This window comes from Talpa europaea (assembly GCF_964194135.1).
Source record: "Talpa europaea genome assembly, chromosome: 8".
Classification (NCBI taxonomy): domain Eukaryota; kingdom Metazoa; phylum Chordata; class Mammalia; order Eulipotyphla; family Talpidae; genus Talpa; species Talpa europaea.
The window spans coordinates 51,052,932-51,073,069 of record NC_140075.1 but is presented as its reverse complement, the minus strand read 5'-3'; the positions used below and the strand labels follow the sequence as shown (position 1 = coordinate 51,073,069).

The 20,138-nt window shown below is 46.0% G+C and overlaps 1 protein-coding gene across 1 annotated transcript; it reads right to left on the bottom strand.

Annotated features, from left to right (window-relative positions):
• Positions 1 to 13,135: 13,135 nt before the first annotated feature.
• Positions 13,136 to 13,918, bottom strand: LOC311175264 (proliferating cell nuclear antigen-like; the record flags this gene model as incomplete). The annotated part of the gene is made up of 1 exon (XM_084240165.1): positions 13,136 to 13,918. The coding sequence occupies one exon, from the start codon at positions 13,916 to 13,918 to the stop codon at positions 13,136 to 13,138; it is 783 nt and encodes a 260-aa protein (XP_084096291.1).
• Between the last annotated feature and the right edge of the window lie 6,220 nt (positions 13,919 to 20,138).

The window sequence follows — 20,138 nt, the reverse complement described above, 5'->3', positions numbered from 1 at the left end:
GAGTGGTATGCACAAGAAACCTCCCAGTTCTTAATTTTCTTTTTTTGTTTAAAGATTTATTTATTTATGCACACAAGAGCTGGGGTACAGGCCAGAGATGTGAGAGGTGAGAGGATTCACCAGAGACAGAGTGGGGAACAGAACAGGCAGACTGACTGACTGAAATAAACTGCTGAGGAGAACAGTGGGTGAGCCAGGAGAGGTCTGCTGCACCATGTGGGTAGCTCTCTGGCCAGCCGGGTATCAAACTCGTGCTGCAGAGGCTAAAGATAGCTTCATAGTGCTGTGCTTAACCCCTTGTGCTACCAGGGAGGCCCCAGTTCTTAATTTTCTTGATGTCTATTTTAATCTAACTTCAAACCTGTATTGCTAGGGAGAGGAGTGTAGGGGAACCCTATCTTACAAAGAATTAGGGGCTCCCCAACCCCAGGGTCATACCGGCAGGGAGCTTTATAGGAGCAAGTTTCTCATTTTCAGCCTTGTGGTGACTTTTGACACCTCAGCAACTCTGCCTGGACCCCAGCTGGAATGGAGGAGCCAGAATTTCACTGTACCCTGGGGAAAGCTGTCACCTCCCTGTGGTGCTCTCAGATCACTTGCCCTTCTCTAGTCTCTAGAACCCTCTCTCGATTCTCTCCTTCTCCCCAGCACAATTCCCTCAAGGGATTGGACCCAGGAAGCAAAAGCCAAGAAAACTGTGTCCTCTCAGGTAATTTCTGGATTTGAGCCAAAGAAGCCTAATAACCCCATTTGGAACATAGGGACAGGGGTGTAAGTCTAAGTAAGAATCGTCAGAACAAAGAAAAAAAATATGCCCAACAACCATCCTGTCATACTGAGATAAAGGAGACTTCCCCCCACCATTCATGTGTGTGTATGCTCATTCATTCATTCATTCTTTCATTCATTCATTCGTTTATTCAACAAATATTAACCAAGGTTAATATTTATACCAAGTTCTGGGCTGACTCTGGAAATCCCACTGGAAACCAGAGTGACATGGTTCTGCTTTGGGGAGCTTAGAGTGAGCTGAGGGATCCGGACTATGAACAAGCAACAAATAACATCATCTCAAACTGTGACAAGTGTTCAATAATCAAAATAAATAATTAAAGAGGAGCTTCAGGGTGGGAATGTCGTCCCCCTCTTATCTCCTTGGCTTCGTTGCTTTTTTCTAGCCTGAAATGACCAGATTAACCCTTGGTGACTGTTTCTCAGCACTTAGCTCTATCCTTTCGCCCCTTCCTAGGCAAAAAGGTCCAGTCCTGCTTCTGAGCACCTACACTGTGTTGTCTTTGACTGTGAGCCTGTGTCCTGCACCAGAATGTTCCCCAGAACAGGATTGAGACCCTGCCTCTTGCACCCCAGTGCCCAGTCCAGTGACAGGGATTTCCTCTCCTCTCCTCCATCCTCCAGAAAGATGAGAAATGAGTGTGTCAGGTGAACAAGTTAAGGATGGCATTTAAGAAAAAGGAACTGTGGCTTCCGTTGTGGCGCAAGGGGTTAGGTCTCAGCACTAAGAAGTTATCCGCAGCCAGGCCAGGGAACTCACCCACATGGTGCAGCAAAGCTCTATTGTCTTGCGCGCTGCTCCCCTCAGCAGTGTATTTCAGTGGATCCGCCTGTTCTGCTCCCCACTCTGTCTCTGGTGAATCCTCTCACACACACATACACACACACACACACACACACCCCGCCCCTTTGGCCTTTACCCAGCTCTTATATGAATAGAAAGAAATAAAATAAATCTTAAAAAGAAAAAAGAAAAAGAACTGTGTAGGATGAAAGTGTAAAAAACAGAGCACAGTGGTCCACTTTACTTTAAAGCAGGAGAAAGTGTGTGTTGGGGGAGGCAGACCTTAGCTGAGGGGCCTGAGGTGGGGAGCTCAGTGGGGGGAGAGTCCCACTTCCGGCTGGCTCCCATTTGTCTCCCTGCCTCCATGCTTCCTCCTCAGCACCAGATGTGATCGTCCTCTGGGTGTAATTACAATTGATAAGTCTGCCACCCCTAGAACGTGGTGGACCCCTTGGCAGCAGGAGATCCAGTTTAGAAGTTTTTGTGTCCCCTGGTTCACAGGCTGAAGACTTCAGAGAGGAGACTCTCCATAAAATATTTGAGAAATGAAAGAACAGTGCCAGGTTCTAAGAGGTAGGGATGTTGACTCTGATTTTGCAAAGGAGGTCCCTGAGACCTGGGGAGCTAGGCAGTGACAGAACTGGAACTAGAACCCTATGCCCCCCTTGGTCTTCCTGGAGCTATCAGAGTGAGATGGGACTTTGAGGAGCTGAGATGGTAGGACTGGAGGAGCGCCACCTTCACCCTGCCCTAGGTTGGGTGGCCAGGGGAGGGCTTAGCTACTAGGCATGCCCTCACCCTTCCTGAGATGCTGGCATATTTTAACTACCTCACCCTCTCCCCTCCCACCTCAGTTGAGGTCGGCCCACAGAATCTCAGAGGCCTCCCACTCCCCAAGCGCCACACACTGTGGACCACTAGATGGCGCCAAGTGGACGATCGGGCCCTTCCCTGGTCCTTTGTCTACTGTCTGCGCCCCTGTGAGGCACATGGAATCTCAAGAACTCGATGCTGAGAAATACAGGGAAGGGGTGGTTCCTTTGTTGAGAAGCTTGCATTGGGCATCTACTGAATGACTCATGGTTTGTGCTCATTAACCCTTCTGTTTGTTTTTCACAATAACCCTGAGCGGACAAAGGGACGTTGTCCCTACCTTTTGGGGAGAGAAAAGGAAACTTTTGAGAGGTGAGGAGACTTGGCCAAGGCCACACTGCAAGCCTCAGGGTCCTGGGCTTTTTACAAAGTCAGAAGAGGGCCCTGAAGCCAGCTACTGCTTCCGTGACCTTGGAAATGCTGCCTAAATCCTCAGCCCTAGTGGTAATCATGAAATGATAAATTGGTAAGGACAGGTAAAGCACTGAGTAGGGCCAGGCCCTGGTAAATCCTCCAGGTTGGCATCCAGTGGCCTTTTTTACTATAACCTGAGGGGGTCGCCCAGCACAGCCTCTACTTCCCCTCCCCGCACTTAGACATCTGAGTCTTCTGGAGAATAACAAAGGAATTCACTGGCAAACAGAGAAAATGAATGGCTCTTTCACAGTCTTCCTTCTAGGAGGGTCCGAGCTGTGCCTACCCACTAAGGGGAAGGAGGACAGGACGGAGGACAGCATGTCTGGTCCTTGCTCCTCCTACAACAATCACGAGGCCTCAGCCCTGGTTAGTGCATGCATTTTCCACATTTGCCCCCTACTTCCTTCAACCTCCGTCTTTGACAGCAGATAGGGGAACTTTAGACCTAGTTTACAGAGGAGGGGACAGGCTCACAGAAGGTAGCCAACTCCGGGTCACATGACTGTAAATGACAGAGCCAGGATGGTCATCCCAGTGTCTGAGGCCTCACCTTGGTATTCAGGGCCTTCGCAAGCATGGATGCCTTCTTTCCTTTAGCTTTGTCTCTACACTCCACACCCAGGGCTCCATTTCTTTAAGATTTCAAGAGCATCACCTGCTGAGACATCAATGGCTAGGAGGGGCTTGGAGGGAGACCCTGAATGGGGAAGAGAGCCCCAGGTGCCAGACAGGTCCTACTGGGAGTGCGGAGGCAGCTGGCCTTCCTCCCACTCCCCCTCTCTTACCCTCTAGGATCCTGCTGCCTCCTTCAGCCTCACCTTCAGTAGGCAGATGCCCACCCCCTTCCACAGGTGCCCCCTCCCTTTCCTTCCTCAGTAGGAGTTGGGTTCAGTAAATAGAGCCTCAGCTCCCTGGGAAGGTGCTGAGTGAGGAGAGCATCCAGTTACAAGCTGGCCCTGAGAGGGCAAACAGGGGCAATCCTGGGGCAGGAGCCAAAGACCTGGGAACTGATAGAAAGGGCAAGTGTTCAGGGGAGCCCCCTAGCATCCGGGCTCCTTGCCTCCCTTAGCCCTGCTCCCCTCTCCAGGGACTGTGGCGGAAAGATCCAAGCATCTGTTCACAGCATGGTGCTTGTAGCTGGGTCTCAGTTCCTCATCCACAGCATTGAGGTGGGGGGTAGGGCCTGCTTGACCACATCAGGGTGGATCCTGAGACTGTTTGGCAAACTGTAAAGGGCTGTGCACCCCCCTGGAGAGGGTGTTCTAGCTCCACTGCACCACCCAGGGCGGCCTCCTCCCCCACCCCTCCCCACTGGCCTGTGGCACAGCACTTCATGCCTATTTAAGGCAAATCTCCTGATCTCCTTTTAAATAACATTCACTCCTTGTTGTGGAGACTAGCAGGGCCAGAGCTTAGGGAAAGGGGAGGGAAGGGGAGGAAAGCCCCAAATATCCTGTGAGGGGGATAGAAAGGACATGAGGTGAAGCAGGTATGCACTCCCCTCCCGAAGTGAGCTTTAAAAAGGGCCCCCTCCCCCAGACCCCAGTCTCCACTTGGTCTCCTCCCTCCTTAGGCCCTGGATTGGTTCAAACTCCTTTAGAAGGGCTGGGGAACTCCCAGAAATCTTCTATAGACCCCAGAGGGCAGTGGGGATGGCAGTCCCAAGGTGGGGGTGGTGTAAGCTCAGGTAAAGAAGTGGCACAACCAGGGTGACTGGGGAGGTCTGGGTGGGGTAGGATTGACATCTGACCTCACAGCCTGCCCAGTGTGAAGGAGGAAACAAGCTATTTAGTTCTAGAAGAAGTCCAGATTCAGAGAGACTGAGATCCACCCAGGACCACACAGCTAGTAAGTTGAAGGCTCTGAAATCCAGGTCTGGCCACTGCCAAATTAAAAACTTTTGTTTGGGGGAGAGGATGTCCTGAACAAATTCCACAGACTCAAGTTTTGTGGACACCACCCCCACCCCAGATCAAAGAGATCCAAGACACCAAGGAATACAAATCCCATAATGTCATCTCCACCGAAGGGAGGCTTGCTGGGACCTGAGGGTGGAGCTAAGCAGCCAAGGTTGGCATATAACCAGACATTTGGGCCTTGGTGGTGTTGGTTTTTCACTGGCCTTCAGTGTGCTATTTGGGGTCCCGGCTCAGCGGAACTGACAGGACGCATTCACCAATTTATCTCTCCCTCTTTCTCCCTGGGTTATTCCTTTCTTCATTTCCCCTTTTTGTAAATAAACCCTTTATTAACCTTTTAGTGTGTGCCTGCAGTTGGGTCTCACTTTAAGTTCTTTCTAAGCACGTGGGTGAGGACCCACGCTCAGGCCAACCCATTTCACATTGGGGTTGCCCTATAACACTTTCCCCTCTCCTGACCAGGACAGTATGCAACACTGAACAGTGATCAGGCATCATGCTAAGTCCCCTGCACAGCCCCTGCTTCTGCCCAAATAGTTGAGGTGTGTGTGTGTGTGTGTGTGTGTGTGTGTGTGTGAGAGAGAGAGAGAGAGAGAGAGAGAGAGAGAGAGAGAGAGAGAGAGAGAGAGAGAGGGAGAGAGACTTATTTCCTAATGCTTCCCTCTTTTATCCAGGTCCATACCTCCCTTTTACCTTTTCTCTTTGGTTCCTGGCTTGGCCTCTTGTTCTCCCCCACCCAGCCTGGGCCCCAGAACAGCTTACCTTGATTTGAGTATGCTCCCAGCTCCAAAGGACCCAAGCTAGGACACCTTCCAGAAGCTCAGTAAGTTTTTTCCCTTGGAGGCTTTAGGTCTCCCTCTCCAGCTTCCTTCTCTCCCTTCTTCCAGTCCTTGGGGGGTAGGGGGCTCCTCCCCTCATTAAGGTTAATTTCCCTGTGGCCCTCACCGACAGTGACTGAGATGCCCTCTCCAGGGTTCAGACAGAGAGGGTGGTCAGGGATCCTTTGCAGATCATGTTGCCTTCTTGGGACCAGGCTCTCACTCCCCAGGCATGTGAACACAGAGGGAGGGCCTGCCCCACCCTGGGTCAGTGTCAGACTGGACTTGGGGGACAGGGATCTGAGTGAGGAAGAAGCTCTGGCTTCCTCTTCCTCTGGGCACTTAGAGCAGAAAGGGGCCAAGGCGGTGAGCTGGACCAAAGGGCCTCATTCAAGACTGGAAAACATTTCACAAAAGAGGAGGAGAGGCCTGGGGTCTGTCCACAGTGAAGAAGCCAGGCTAGATCCTCCTAGTAACCTCAGATGGGAGTTTTGATCCATAGGGGAAACGCATCTATCACAGGAGGAAGCTGGTCTCTGAGTAACTTGCACTTCGAGTTCTACCATTAACCTCTCCTGTGCCCTTGCAGAGCCCCTTTCTACTTTTCGTAAAACAGGTTGGATCACTGATCTCTGAGAGATCCTGCACTGCCTATCAGCCCAGGCCTCTGCAGGCGCCTCCCCTGACCCCACAGCTGCACAGTCTCTCAACTCCACTCTCTTCCTCTCCAATGAACTGCCCCACACCACATATTACCCTGGTAACCTCCTGAGGTATGGGAACTATACCCCCCACTTTGAGGCTCCCCCGGAATGATCCATCTATCACCTGGTATTCAGCACATCCCATTTACAGTCTCAGACCCTGGGTTCAGGTTCCTCATCTGCCAAACAACACTAACACCCCTTCACTCTGAGACTGGCATGGACACAGCAGGACACACTTGGGGAGCCTGGCAAAGGCAGTCTGCCCCACTCTCCTTCATCCAAATTGACCAGATCCTCCAAGTCAAATCCCTGGCCCAGTGAGGCAGGCCCCCTCAGAGGTGACCTCGGCCATGTGGAGCATCCCCAGGACTGGACTCCACTCGCTTTCCCCCATCCCATGCAGCTCTCACCATCTTGTGGCAAATGCATGACCGGGGGCTCACAGGCAGGACACTGGGGTCTTGCCTGCTTCTACTTCCTTCCCCAGGACTGTGTTTTAGACACAGGACTATATTTGACCCCCAGACACACTTCATTACCAACTCAAAAACAAACAAAAAAATCCTCTCAGCTGGAGATTTTTCACCTGTCAGACCAAAAGGATTCTCAAAAACTTTCTCTAAAGGCCCAGGACAGAGTAGCTGGCAGGAAGTACAAGTTATTAGAAGAGATTGCAAAGAGAAGAGAAGCCAAAAACCTACATGCTTGGAGATTTCCACCCTGGGGCATAAACACCCTGGGGTATAAACACTGCTTAGTCAGTTGTTGAGGGCCAGCTGCTGCAGGGAGGTTACCTACTGCCTCCAGTCTCGGTTTTCTTATCAGTAAAAGGAAAGAGGGACTGTTCCCTCTCTCCCCAGAGCCTGATGGCAGAGAAGGGTAGACAAGACCTGAAATCCCAACAAGGGCCTAGGGAGGGGCATGGCCCTGGAGGACGACCACGTCATGGAAGCTTAGCTCTGGCTCCTGCCCAGGGTCTAGCTCTCTCAGGCTGTGCGGGCCAAGCGGCCTGGGTCTGGAACTCATCAGCCCCACCTGTCAGCCTCCCCAGCGGCTAGTGGGGACCTTCCTTATCAGTAAGGAGAGTGCAGCCGAGAGAGTGTGGCTCAATCCAGGGGCCCAGTATCCCTTCCCAGCTGGGGATCTTCAGGCAGCAAGCTTTAGCAGTGTTCCTATCAGCCAAGCACCCCAGATTTGACTGAACTCTGTTATATCCAGGTAGCACAAAATATGTGGAGACTTCACTCATATAATAAATATTTATTGAATCTACAGTGTGCCTGGCCCTGAGCTGTTCCAGGAATCTGACAGAAACTCCTGCCTGTGTTCTAGTAAAAAAAAAAGTTGTCAGGGGAAGCAGAAGTGTGGTGGGAAATAAAAGAGAGCAATTCACTTTACATGAGGCGGAGAGAACTCTGTGCTAAGGAAAGGATAGCTAGAAAGTACATTCCAGTCACAGGAAAGGGATCATACAGAGTTCCTGAGGTAGAAAATCTGGAGTGTTTTTTTTTTTAAAGATTGATTTTAAAGATTTATTTATTTTATTTATTTATGCATATGAGAGCTGGGGTGTAGGCCTGGGGGGCGGGGGATTGAGAGGATTCACCAGAGACAGAGTGGGGAGCAGAACAGGTGAATCTACTGAAATATACTGCTGAGGGGAGAAGCAAGGGAGACAGGAGAGGTCTGCTGTGCCATGTGGGTTAGTTTCCTGGCCTGGGATCAAACTCCTGCTGCAGTGGCTGCTGATTGCTTCATAGTGCTGAGACTTAACCACTTGTGCCACCAGGGAGGCTCATGGAAAATCTGGAGTGCTTAGAGAGCTGCAAGGCCCATGTGAGGTGGGCACACATCAGGCTTTCCCCCAGTAAATGCAGCTGAACCAATTAGCGAAGGATCATAAGGATGTTTCCAGTCAAGATGGAGTAACAGGGACTGAATTTACATTTGCAACTAAAATGCCCAACTAAATATATGAAGCAAATGCTCTCAAAACATTGGTTGCCAGACAGTGAAAAACACTTCTGAGAGCAGGAAATAAATGAGGTGAGTCCTACGCCTGCTCCAGCTGACAGCATGAAGAGTTTCCAGACTGGAATGCAGTGAGTGGAAGGCAGATGGAGTCTGTGGTCGTGTCTCACTGAAAAAAGGAAGGTGCGAGTCAGGGGGCACAGGGCAGAAAAGCAACAAGAGAGAGCAATCAACAGAGAGAACAGAGTCCTACAGAAGGCATCCTTCAGCAGTGCAGCTTAGTGCCTGTATGTGAAAAAGACCAGGATAAGAACAGCCCAAAAAGGATTATCGAGCTCTTGGAATTTTCACAGGGCTGGGAATAGTGCTGGCCCCACAAACTAAAGTAGAAAGCTCACAATTAATGAATCAAGTGGAGCACTTTCAAGAGTTTTTGACTCAGAACTGGGTAAAAACAGAGGACTGCTCTGGGCTCACCTACAAAAGCAAGATCCAAAAGGACCAAATTATTTCCAAGGAATTTTTGCACCCCAGAACAAAGTTCAGGAATATTTATAATACCAAAACAGGGCCTTCTGGTGGCGCAGGGGTTAAAGACACCGCTATCAAGCTATTGCCAGCCACTGCAGCACACTCCCCCTGGCCAGGGAGCTAACCCACATGGGTTATCTCCTGTCTGCCTGCTGCTCCCCTCAGCAATATATTTCAGTAGATCCTCCATTCTGCTCCCCACTCTGTCTCTGGTGAATCCTCTTAGCCCCTGTACAGAGCCCCAGTTCTTGTATGCATAAACAAATATCTTTTTTTAAGAAGAGAATAGAGGACCTCCCTGGTGGCACAGCGTATGAACGCTGTGTTGCGAAGCTGCCTGCAGCCTCTGCAGCGTAGGTTTGATTCATGGCCACCGGGCGAGGGTCCCACATGGCGCGCAGACCTCTCCTGCTGCCCGCTGCTCCCCTCAGCAGTGTACTTCGGTCCTTCTGCCTGCTCTGCTCCCCGCTCTGGCTCTGGTGAATCCTCTCACCCTCCCGCACTTCTGACTGTACCCAGTGCTTGTATAAATAAATAAATAAATAAATATTTTTTAAAAAAAAAATTAAGAAGAGAAAAGAAGGTATACCCAAACTCTCTGCTCCTCCCATCCAACCACCAGCCATATCTTCTTGTGCTGGTTGCATCACTGAGAAAACAATGGTAAAAGTGTGGTCTGGTCACCAGGGCTGCTTTTAATTCTGGCAGAGTGGATATTGTCACCATTAAGACCCATTCATTTACCTCAGCTACATCATCTACATATTCCAATGTGATTCCACCCATGGCACATTCAAAGGCACAGTCAAGACCGAGAATGGGCAGCTTGTCATCAATGGCCTCCATCTTATTTTCCAAAATTTAACAATGTAAGAAAATTTTTTTTAAAAGATTTATTTATTTATGCATACAAGAGCTGGGGTACAGGCCAGTGGAGTGGGGGGTGAGAGGATTCACCAGAGACAGAGTGGGGAACAAAACAGGCAGAATGACTGAAATATACTGCTGAGGGAAGCAGCGGGCGAGCCAGGAGAGGTCTGCTGTGCCATGTGGGTAGCTGCCTGGCCAGGGATGGAACTCGTGCTTCAGTGGCTGCAGACAGCTTCATAGGTTGCGTCTTAACCCCTTGTACCACCAAGGAGGCCCGTAAGAAAATTTTTAAAAATTTTGATTTAATGCCTCCCTGGTGGTACAGGGGTTAAGTCTCAGCATAATCAAGCTATCACCAGCCACTGTGGCATGAGTTCCATCCCAGGCCAGGGAGCCAACCCACATGGCACAGCAGACCTCTCCTGTCTCGCCCACTGCTCCCCTCAGCAGTGCATTTCAGTAGGTCTGCCTTTTCTGCTCCCCACTCTGTCTCTGGTGAATCCCCTCACACCTATCCCCCACTCCCCGCCTCTGGCCTACACCCCAGTTCTATGCATAAATAAAAAAAACTAAATAAATCTTAAAATAAAATGGTCTCCATTTTCCGGGGAAAAGATGTTGCCAAATCAAATAGAGTGATATTGATGCTGAATATGTTGTTAAGTCCATTAGTATCCTCACTACCCTGTGTAAACCAGGGCTTGCTTGAAGGGTGGGGCCAAAAGGGTTATCATCTCTATCTCTTTTGCTGATGCCTTCATGTTTGTGATGGATGTGAATCATGAGATATATGACAACCTCCTCAAGATTGTCAACGGTACCCCTGTACCACCAACTGCTTGGAACCCCTGGCCATGATCATCCATGACAACTTTGGCATCATGGAATGACTTGTGACCATAATCCACAACATTGCTACTACCCAGAAGACAGTCGCTCTGGGAAATTGTAGAGTGATGGCCAAGGAACTGCTCAGAACATCATCCTTGCTTCGACTGGGACTGCCAAAGTCACGAGTTTAGGTCATCCCTAAACTGAATGAGAAGCTCAATGGCAAGGCCTTCTGTATCCCTACCCCCAATATATCAGTTATGGATCTGACTTGATGTTTGGAGAAAGCTGCCAAATATGATAACATCAAGAAAGTGGTAAGCAGGCATCAGAGAGCCCCCTAAAGGGCATAGTGGGATATGCTGAGAAGCAGATTGCCTCCTGTGACTTTAACAGTGACACCCACTATTTCCTACCTTTGATACTAGGGTTGGTATTGCCCTCAACAATCACTTTGTCAAGCTTATTTTACTGACATGACAATGAATTTGACTATAACAATAGGATAATGGACCTTGTGATCCACATGGTCTCCAAAGAAGAGCCCGCTGGACAACCAGCCCCACTGAAAGTACCAAAGCGGGGGCCTCCCTCGTGGCGCAAGGGGTTAAAATGCAGCACTATGAGGCTGTCTGCAGCCACTGCAGCATGAGTTCTATCCACCCCCCCTCCCCGCAAGGGAGGGGAGCTGAGCCATCTGGCACAGCAGACCTCTCCTGTCTCGCCCGCTGCTGCTCCCCTCAGCAGCGTATTTCAGTAGATCCACCTGTTCTGCTCCCCACTCTGTCTCTGGTGAATCCTTTCTTCCCCCAAACCTCTGGCCTATACCCTAGTTCTTGTATGCATAAATAAATAAATCTTTAAAAAAAAAAAGAGAGTACCAAAGGGGGAGAAACAAAGGTCCTTGGCCACTGGGGAGTCCCTGTCCCAACTCAATCTCTCAACACACAGAGAATCTTGCATTCTTGATAGAGTTTTCATTCCAGATCCCCACTGAGCTAGGAGGAATGATACCTTGTCATGTACCATTAATAAAATATAATTAGTAAAGTATGAAGGCCCCAAACAAAACCCAAAACAATAATACCAACATATATCATATATTGCTTTTATTACTTTTATTTTATATATTGCTTTTAAAAAGTGATTAAAAAAAAGACTTAAAAGCAGCCAGAGAAAATACATGTTTTAAAAATACGGAGGTCAGTGGAGCTACATCTTTAAATACAAAAAGAAAAATATATATTGACTTAAAATATTTTACCCAGGAAAAAATCTTTAAAAAAATGAAAGTGAAGTCATATGAGATGAAATTAGGTAGTAATGACAAAAAAGCCTGGAAAATTCACAGAATATTTGGAAATTAAGCCACAACTTAAAAATAACTAAATGATCCTAACAAGAAATCACAAGGGAAGTTAGAAAATATTTTAATTAAGAAGAAATCACAAAGGAAGTTAGAAAATATTTCAAAATACATAAAAATGGAAACATAATAAACCAAAACTATGGGATGCAGCTAGAGGGATGTTTAGAGGGACATTTATAGCTGAAAATGCCTATATATTGTAACGAAGAGCTCAAATCAACAATCTAATTTTCCACCTTAAAGCACTGGAAAAGGAGAGCAAACTAAACCTAAAGCAATCAGAGCTAAGGAAATAATGACGATTAGTGTATAAATTAATGAAACAGAGAGCAGAAAAATAGAGAAAATCAGTAAATTAAAAGCTGGTTATTTGAGATGATCAGCAAAATTGGCAAATCTTTAGTTGGAATAGTAAAGAACAAAAGGGATAAGACACAAATTACTAGAACCAGAAACGAAAGAGGGTACATGACTAACTGAACTTACAGAAATAAAATGGATTCTAAAGGACTACTATCAACAAATATACACCAATAAATTGCAACTTAGATGAAATTCCTAGAAAGAAATTATCATATTAATCAAGAAGAAACAGACAATCTAGATAGACCTACAAACAAGAAATTTAACTATTAATTTTAAAATGACCCACAGGCTCAGATGTTTTATTGATGAATTCTACCAAACAGTTAAAGAATTAATACCAATTCTTCACAAACTTTTCAAGAAAATAGAAAAAGGAATACTTCTTAACTCATTCTATCAGGTCAGAATTACTCTGATAACAAAAGTAGATAAAAATGTAAGAAAACTACAGATTAGTATCTCTTATGGATATAAACACACAAAAAAAATCCTCAACAAAATACTAGCAAAACATATCCATCAATACATGAAAAGTATTACATACCATGACTATGTAGGATTTATCCAGGAATGGAAAATTGGTTTAGCATCCAAAAATCAATACCTTTTTTTCCAATTTAAGTAACTTGTTTCAATTGAAAACAATTTAGAGACAACATCCTTTTGTTATACAGATCATAATAAGTATTGCTAGGTGAAACGGAAGTATTTTTAGTACCTTAAATCAAATTGTAGAGAACAGGAAAAATAGGTCATTTACAAAACCTATTACCTACATTTGTACTCAGGGGTACAAATTTGATGACAGTGAAGATTTATGTAAATGTTGGCATCTCAGAAGCAGTTCTCAAACACCTTAGCTTTATTTTCTTGGATTTTAAGAATACCTAAGGTCCTTCTTCATCCTTGATCTTGGGAGCCAGATAGTACTTTATATGGCCCATATCAGCAATTTTATATTCTACAGCAAGGGGTACATCTGCAGACATACCGAGTGTTACTGTAGGAGAGAGTGGAGTAGCTTGTGTAAAGAAGATCAGATATCTCAATGCAAAAGTTAGCTGGACCGGCTCATTAACCTCTATGGTAACAGATTCAACCTCTTTTTTACCTCTTGTTTGTGACAACTTAATATTTCCATTTCCAAGCTCTCCACTTACAGAAAACTTCACTTCATCGTTTACACAGGCAATCACAATAGTATCTCCAATGTGACTGAGATCTCGGCATATACGTGCGAATTCAACAGAAGGCATTTTTACTACACAGCTATGTTTTTGTGCTGGAATTCCAAATTGCTCAACATCTAAATCCATTAACTTCATTTCGTAATCTGAAACTTTCTCTTGATTTGGAGCTTCAAATACTAGCGCCAAGGTATCTGCATTATTTTCAGTCCTTAGTGTAATGATGTCTTCATTGCCTGCACACCTTAGTATTTTGGACATGTTGGTGATGTCCACACCTATGGCTAGGTTGCGATCACAGCGGTAAGTGTCAAAGCCCTCTGGGCGCAGGGTGAGCTGTACCAAGGAGACATGGGTCGCATCCATGCTCTGCAGATTCATGCCGGTGGAGCTGATATCCCAGCAAGCCTCATTGATGAAATCCTTAAGTGCTTCAAGCACCTTCTTCAGGATTGATCCCTGGATTAGGCGTGCCTCAAACATGGTGGCAGAATCCCAACGACAAGGCTACAGGTCGTAGAAAGGAGAAAGGTAGCTGGCTTTGACTTCACGGATGAGAGCGAGCGAATAAACACAGTGGCAAGAGCCTGAGACCCAGGAAGACCGCTTATACTTTATTAATAGAATGGGAGAAAAAAACACAACAGACGATTATCTCACTAGATGCAAAAAGGCATTTGATAAAATCATTCATAATTCATAAACCCATTCATAATAATAATTTTTGTAATAATGAATAGACGGGAATTTACCCACTCTGACAAAGGACAAGAGAAAAAGTCCACAGCTAACCTCATACTTAATAGTGAAAGACTTGATGCCTCCCCCTAAGATCAGAAATAAGATAAGGATGTCTCCTCTCGATACTTCTATTAAACATTGTAGTTGAGGTTCTGTTTAGGGCTATTAGGTAAAAAGTTATAAAGGCATCAAGATTGGAAAGGAAAAAGTAAAACCTTTTGAAGATGACATGATCTTATATATAGAAAGTCCTAAGGAATCCACAAAAATACTATGAGAACGAATAAACAAACTTAGCAATAGACAAGTTGCAGGCTCAAATATCCATATACACAAATAAACTGTATTTTTTCTTTTTGTTGAAGTAGCATTAGTTTATGATGTATTTCTATATACAGGCCAATAATCTGAAAAAAATTTCAAATTCCATTTATAATAGCAGCAAAAATAATAAAATACTTAAGAATAGATTTAATTCAGAAAACACTGTTGAAAGAAGTCTAGATAAATGGAAAAATATCTCATTTCCATGGGTCAGGAGAAAGAATATTAGGGTGGAAGAATTCCCCATTTGACCTACAGATGACAACACAGTTCCAATCAGAATCACAGCTTTGTGGGGTTGACAAGGTAATGTTAAAATTCACATAGAATTGCTAGGAACCCAGATTTACCAAAACAATCTAGAAAAAAGAAGAACAAAGTTGGAGGAATCCACCCTTCTTGACTTCAAGACTTACTGCACCTTAAATGCTTATTACTAAGTGAAAGAAGCAAACCTGAAAAAGCTATATATACTCTATGTTTCTAACTCTATGAGACATTCTCAAAAAGACAAAACTACAGAGATTGTGACTTCCTCTGCAGAGCACAAAGTTGTTTCAGGGCTGTGAAAATGTTCTGTATATATGATAGATAGATGATTATATATTTGTCCCAATCCATAGAAGAGTGATCTGTAAGGTAAACTATGGATACCGGGTAATTATGATGTGTCAATGCAGGTTCATTTTTGGTTAAAAGAAAAAAGTGTAACATTCTTGTGAGTGATATAACTGGAAGGCAAGGGGTGTATGGGAAATCTCTATATCTTCCTTTCAATTTTGCTCTTAAAAGTCTTGGGGCCTCCCTAGCGGTGCAAGGGGTTAAGATGCAGCACTATGAAGCTATCCACAGCTACTGCACCATGAGTTCGATCCCCTGCCAGGGAGGTGACCCACATGGCACAGCAGACCTCTCCTGACTCATCCACTGCTCCCCTCAGCAGTGTATTTCAGTCTGCCTGTTCTGCTCCCCACTCTGTCTCTGGTGAATCCTCTCACCGCCCCCACACCTCTGGCCTGTACCCCAGTTCTTGTATGCATAAATAAATAAATCTTTTTTAAAAATTAAAAAAAAAAAAGGAAAGTCTTAAACAAGAAAATGAAGCAGCAACAAAAATCTTACTATAAAGTAACCAGTGTGTAGTACTGGCATAAGGATACACATACATATCAATCAATGAAATAGAATTGAGAATCCAGAAATAAAACCATGTTTCTATGTTCAATTGATTTTTTTCTTAAGATTTATTTATTTATTTATACAAGCACTGGGTACAGTCAGAAGCGCGGGAGGGTGAGAGAATTCACCAGAGCCAGAGCAGGGAGCAGAGCAGGCAGAAGGACCGAAGTACACTGCTGAGGGGAGCAGCGGGCGGCAGGAGAGGTCTGCACGCCGTGTGGGACCCTCCTATGGTGGCCAGGGAACAGCCGGGGATCAAACAGGTGCTGCAGAGGCCGCGGGCAGCTTCGCAACCAGAGCTCAACCACTGCACCACCGGGGAGCCTATCATGAAGTCTTTAAGCCAATAAATTTGATAAGTTAGATAAAATGGACAAATTCCATAATAAAAGACACAAAGGGTGTCAGTGAACTAAAAAAAAAAAATAATAATAACCTAATTAGGCATACATCTACTAAAGAAAGGGAATTTAGGGCCTCCCCAGTGGCGCAGCGGTTGAGCGCTGGGTTGCAAAGCTGCCCGCAGCCTCTGGAGCGCCGGTTCGATCCCCAGCTGCTCCCGGCTCTGGCTCTGGTGAATTCTCTCACCCTTCTGTGCTTCTGACTGTAACCAGTGCTTGTATAAATAAATAAATCTTTTAAAAAATAATAAAATTATAAAAAAAAGAAAGGGAATTTACTGGAAAAAGGATAATCCCTTCAACAAATGATGCTGGAGTAATTGGATGGACAGACACACACACACACACACCCAAAGAGACAGAGACACACACACACACTTTGAAAGATATCTATGTGCCCAAATCAACTCAACATCAATGACAGACTTAAAACTTAAAATCATAAAATTACATGCACCTATTAGAATTTCTAAAATGAGGGCCTCCCTGGTGGCCCAGCGGTTGAGCGCTGGGCTACGAAGCTGCCCGCAGCCTCTGCAGCACTGGTTTGATCCCTGGCCACCAGGCGAGGGTCCTAAATGGCATGACAGACCTCTCCTGACCCCTGCTGCTCCCCTCAGCAGTGTACTTTGGTCCTTCTGCCTGTTCTGCTCCCCGCTCTGTCTCTGGTGAATTCTCTCACCCTCCCGCGCTTCTGACTGTACCCAGTGCTTGTACAAATAAATAAATAAATCTTTAAAAAAAAATAGAATTTCTAAAATTAAGACAGAAGTGTTTGGTGAAGACATGAAACTATTCTATTATTATAATTTTAGTCCATTGCTGGAGGGATTGTAAAACAGTCTAATCACTTCAGCAAACAGTTTGGCGTGTTGGGTTTTTTTTTTTTTTTTTTTTTTTTTTTACAAATTAAGCATATACTCCTATGATTATAACCCAGCCATTCCACTCCTCAGTATTTATCCTAAATGCATACATCCATACAAAGACTTGTACATGGATGTTCACAGCAGCTTTATTTGTAGTAGCCAAAACCTGGAAACAACTCAAATGTCCATCAACAGGTGAATAGTAAACAAATTGTTGTATATTCATGTAACTCATTACACTCAGCAACAAAAATGGAGCGGCCTATTAAGATATACAATAACATGGATGAGTCTCAAAATGATTATGTTGACTGAAAGAAGACAAGAAAGAGTGCATAGTATACAACTCCTTTATATTAAATTCTAGAAAATGCAAACTGATTTATAGTGACTGAAGGCAGTTCAGAGGTTGCCTGGTGAAGGGTTGCTTTGTGATCCTGTGGTATCTTCTAAACATGTCTGAACTGGCAGCTTCCTCATCTGGAAAAATAATAGCAACCCCGTCCTCAGGGGTTAAAATGCTGTAAGGAGTTTGGGTTCTGCTAGACACAGAAAAATCTCAGGTGGCTTTAAGCACCTCTGCCCCTGCCCCACCACCCTTACCCTTATCTGTTCCTCAAACTGAAGCTAGCTGACTGCAAAACATTTTTAAAATTACACTGGACTTTGTCATATGGTTAAATCTTTTAGATGCCTGATTAAGTTTCTTTGTCTTGAACATTCTTCCAGGAAGTTCACATGTGAGCCTCAGCGAGCCCATAGGCCCACAGCAGCCTCAGAGTGTAAAATGGAGCTAAATCCACCTCTTTTCCCTTACCCCAGTTCCTTCTGACTCTTTCACATGCTAATGCGCACTGTGAACCTCCCAGAGTACTGTTGAGGGGTGGCAGGGGAGCAATGGAACCTCCAAAACTTAATTCTTGTAGCAACTACCAACATCTCCCTGAGCAGGGACTACTGCCTGCCCTTTACCTTACTTGGGCTGTCTTTTCTACGCATATCTCTCCTCAGCTCCAACCTTTCATTTCAAACTGCCTGAGAGGCAAGTTTTCTACCAAACCTGACTTTCTTCTCTGTCCTATTCTAGCTCCCTCTGCCCAGGCCTCAGTCAAGGCCCAGTGGCCCCCCTATACACCCCTAAGGTCCTGTAGTTTTTGCTCCCACGACCCCTGGTCTAGCTCCTTAGCTCCTACACCTTTGGGTTCAATCTCCTTCCTGCCTTGTTGATGAGGAAGCTCCTCTTTGTTTATCTGGTTCCAGTACTGTGGTCTCTCGGGCCTTCCCATCTGGGTAGCTAAAGCCTGCAAATGGTCTCCCACTCTCCTTGGGCACATGATCTTAACTCATGTGCTGAAGGCAGCTGCATCACTGGTGGGATCCAATGTATAGAGGAGGTGCCCTATACATCTCCTCTTTCCAACTATCTGCCGTTGGAAAGATTGAGTCTAATTGAACTCCTTTGCTTTACAGTGGAGGCACACAGTTGGAGAGATGTGTGTGACCTTACACCACCAGCCAGAGACAAGCCTGAGGGGGGGTCTCCTGACAGGCTCCTCCCCATGCCAGGCTTTTTCTGCTACTCACTTAGGGAAGGAAGTCCTCCAGGGCTGAGTGGGGGCCACCTTTTTTTTTTCCCTAGGAAAATAGGTGTCTAGAGCTCACCTACAGACTTTGGCAGAGAGCTGGGTAGAAGCCTCTTGTCAGCCCTGCTTCCCACTCTGTCTCTCAGAGCCTTCCCACCAGCCTTCTGCAATTCCTAGCACTTCCACCACCTGTCACTGCCTGAGGCAGAAAGGACCTTAAAAATCATTCATCCAGGGGGCCCACAAAGTGCTCCCCATTCCTGCACCTCCCCAGATGTATGCACAACTGTGTGTGTAGATCTCTGGAGTGTGCACCTGAAACTCAGTGGGAGTGATATACACTGAGATACAGAACTCACCTGCCATGCCCCTCTGTAACACCTTATAGAGATGTTATTGCATGTAAGGTTCTTACAACTGTACCTGGCATATATCAAGTGCTGTTTAAGCCAAGCGTTAGCGCATAGTCTGATTTTATCAACAAGTTTTATTGGAACAGACACAACTATGTTTTTATATTGTCTATGGCTGCTTTCTTGTTACAGCTACGAGGACAGAGTTGAGCAGTTGTAACCCAGATGCAACTGTATGGCTCACAAAAGTCCTAGGAGGATTGGCTGGCACTGTGGCGATGACTATACACATGAACAACAGGGCACCTCCCTGGTAGCGTAAGATGCTATCATTGCTGTGGCCTGAGTTCAATCCCTGGCCAGGGAGCTGACCCACATATGGTGCGAAGACCTCCCCTGTCTCACCCACTGCTCCCCTTAGCAGTGTTTCAGTAATCCCACCCATTCTGCCCCCAACTCTGTCTGTGGTGAATCCTCTCACCTCCCCGCCCTCCACCCCACACCACTGGCTTACACCCCAGTTCTTCTACGCAAAAAATAAATATTTGAAAAAGAAAATGAAACTGTACTAATTCTCTAGGAAAAACACATTAAAAAAAATATACATGAACAACAGCATGCCCCAAGACACACAGCTAGTAATCTGGGGAGTGAATCTGTATTTGTTCGAGGCTCTTGTAGCACACCTCTACTCTTTACTTACTTTTCACACACAGTGTTCATCATTCACTTTGCATGGGTTCAAGTAGCTGTGCTACCGAGGAGATGGAGGTGGGCAGAGAAAAAGCTGAATTTATAGCTTTGTAGAAGGGCCTCACTCTGCCTCCAGAATCCAAGTAATTAGCCCTGGGTAGCTTTGCTACTGTGATTGTTCCAGATTGGCCTTCTTCTTGCTAGTCAAACATACAAATCTCCTTCTTACCCCAGGACCTTAGTACATGCTAATTCGGCTAGCTCTTTCTGTCATTCAGGTCCCAGCTCAAATATCTCCACTTGATTAAGAATCCTAGACTAGGGCCTCCCCGGTGGCGCAGTGGTTGATCGCTGGGTTGCGAAGCTGCCCGCAGCCTCTGCAGTGTTGGTTCAATCCCCGGCTGCTCCCCGGCCACTGGAGGAGGGCCCCACATGGCGCGCAGACCTCTCCTGCCGCCCGCTGCTCCCCTCAGCAGTGTACTTCGGTCCTTCTGCCTGCTCTGCTCCCTGCTCTGGCTCTGGTGAATTCTCTCACCCTCCCGCGCTTCTGACTATACCCA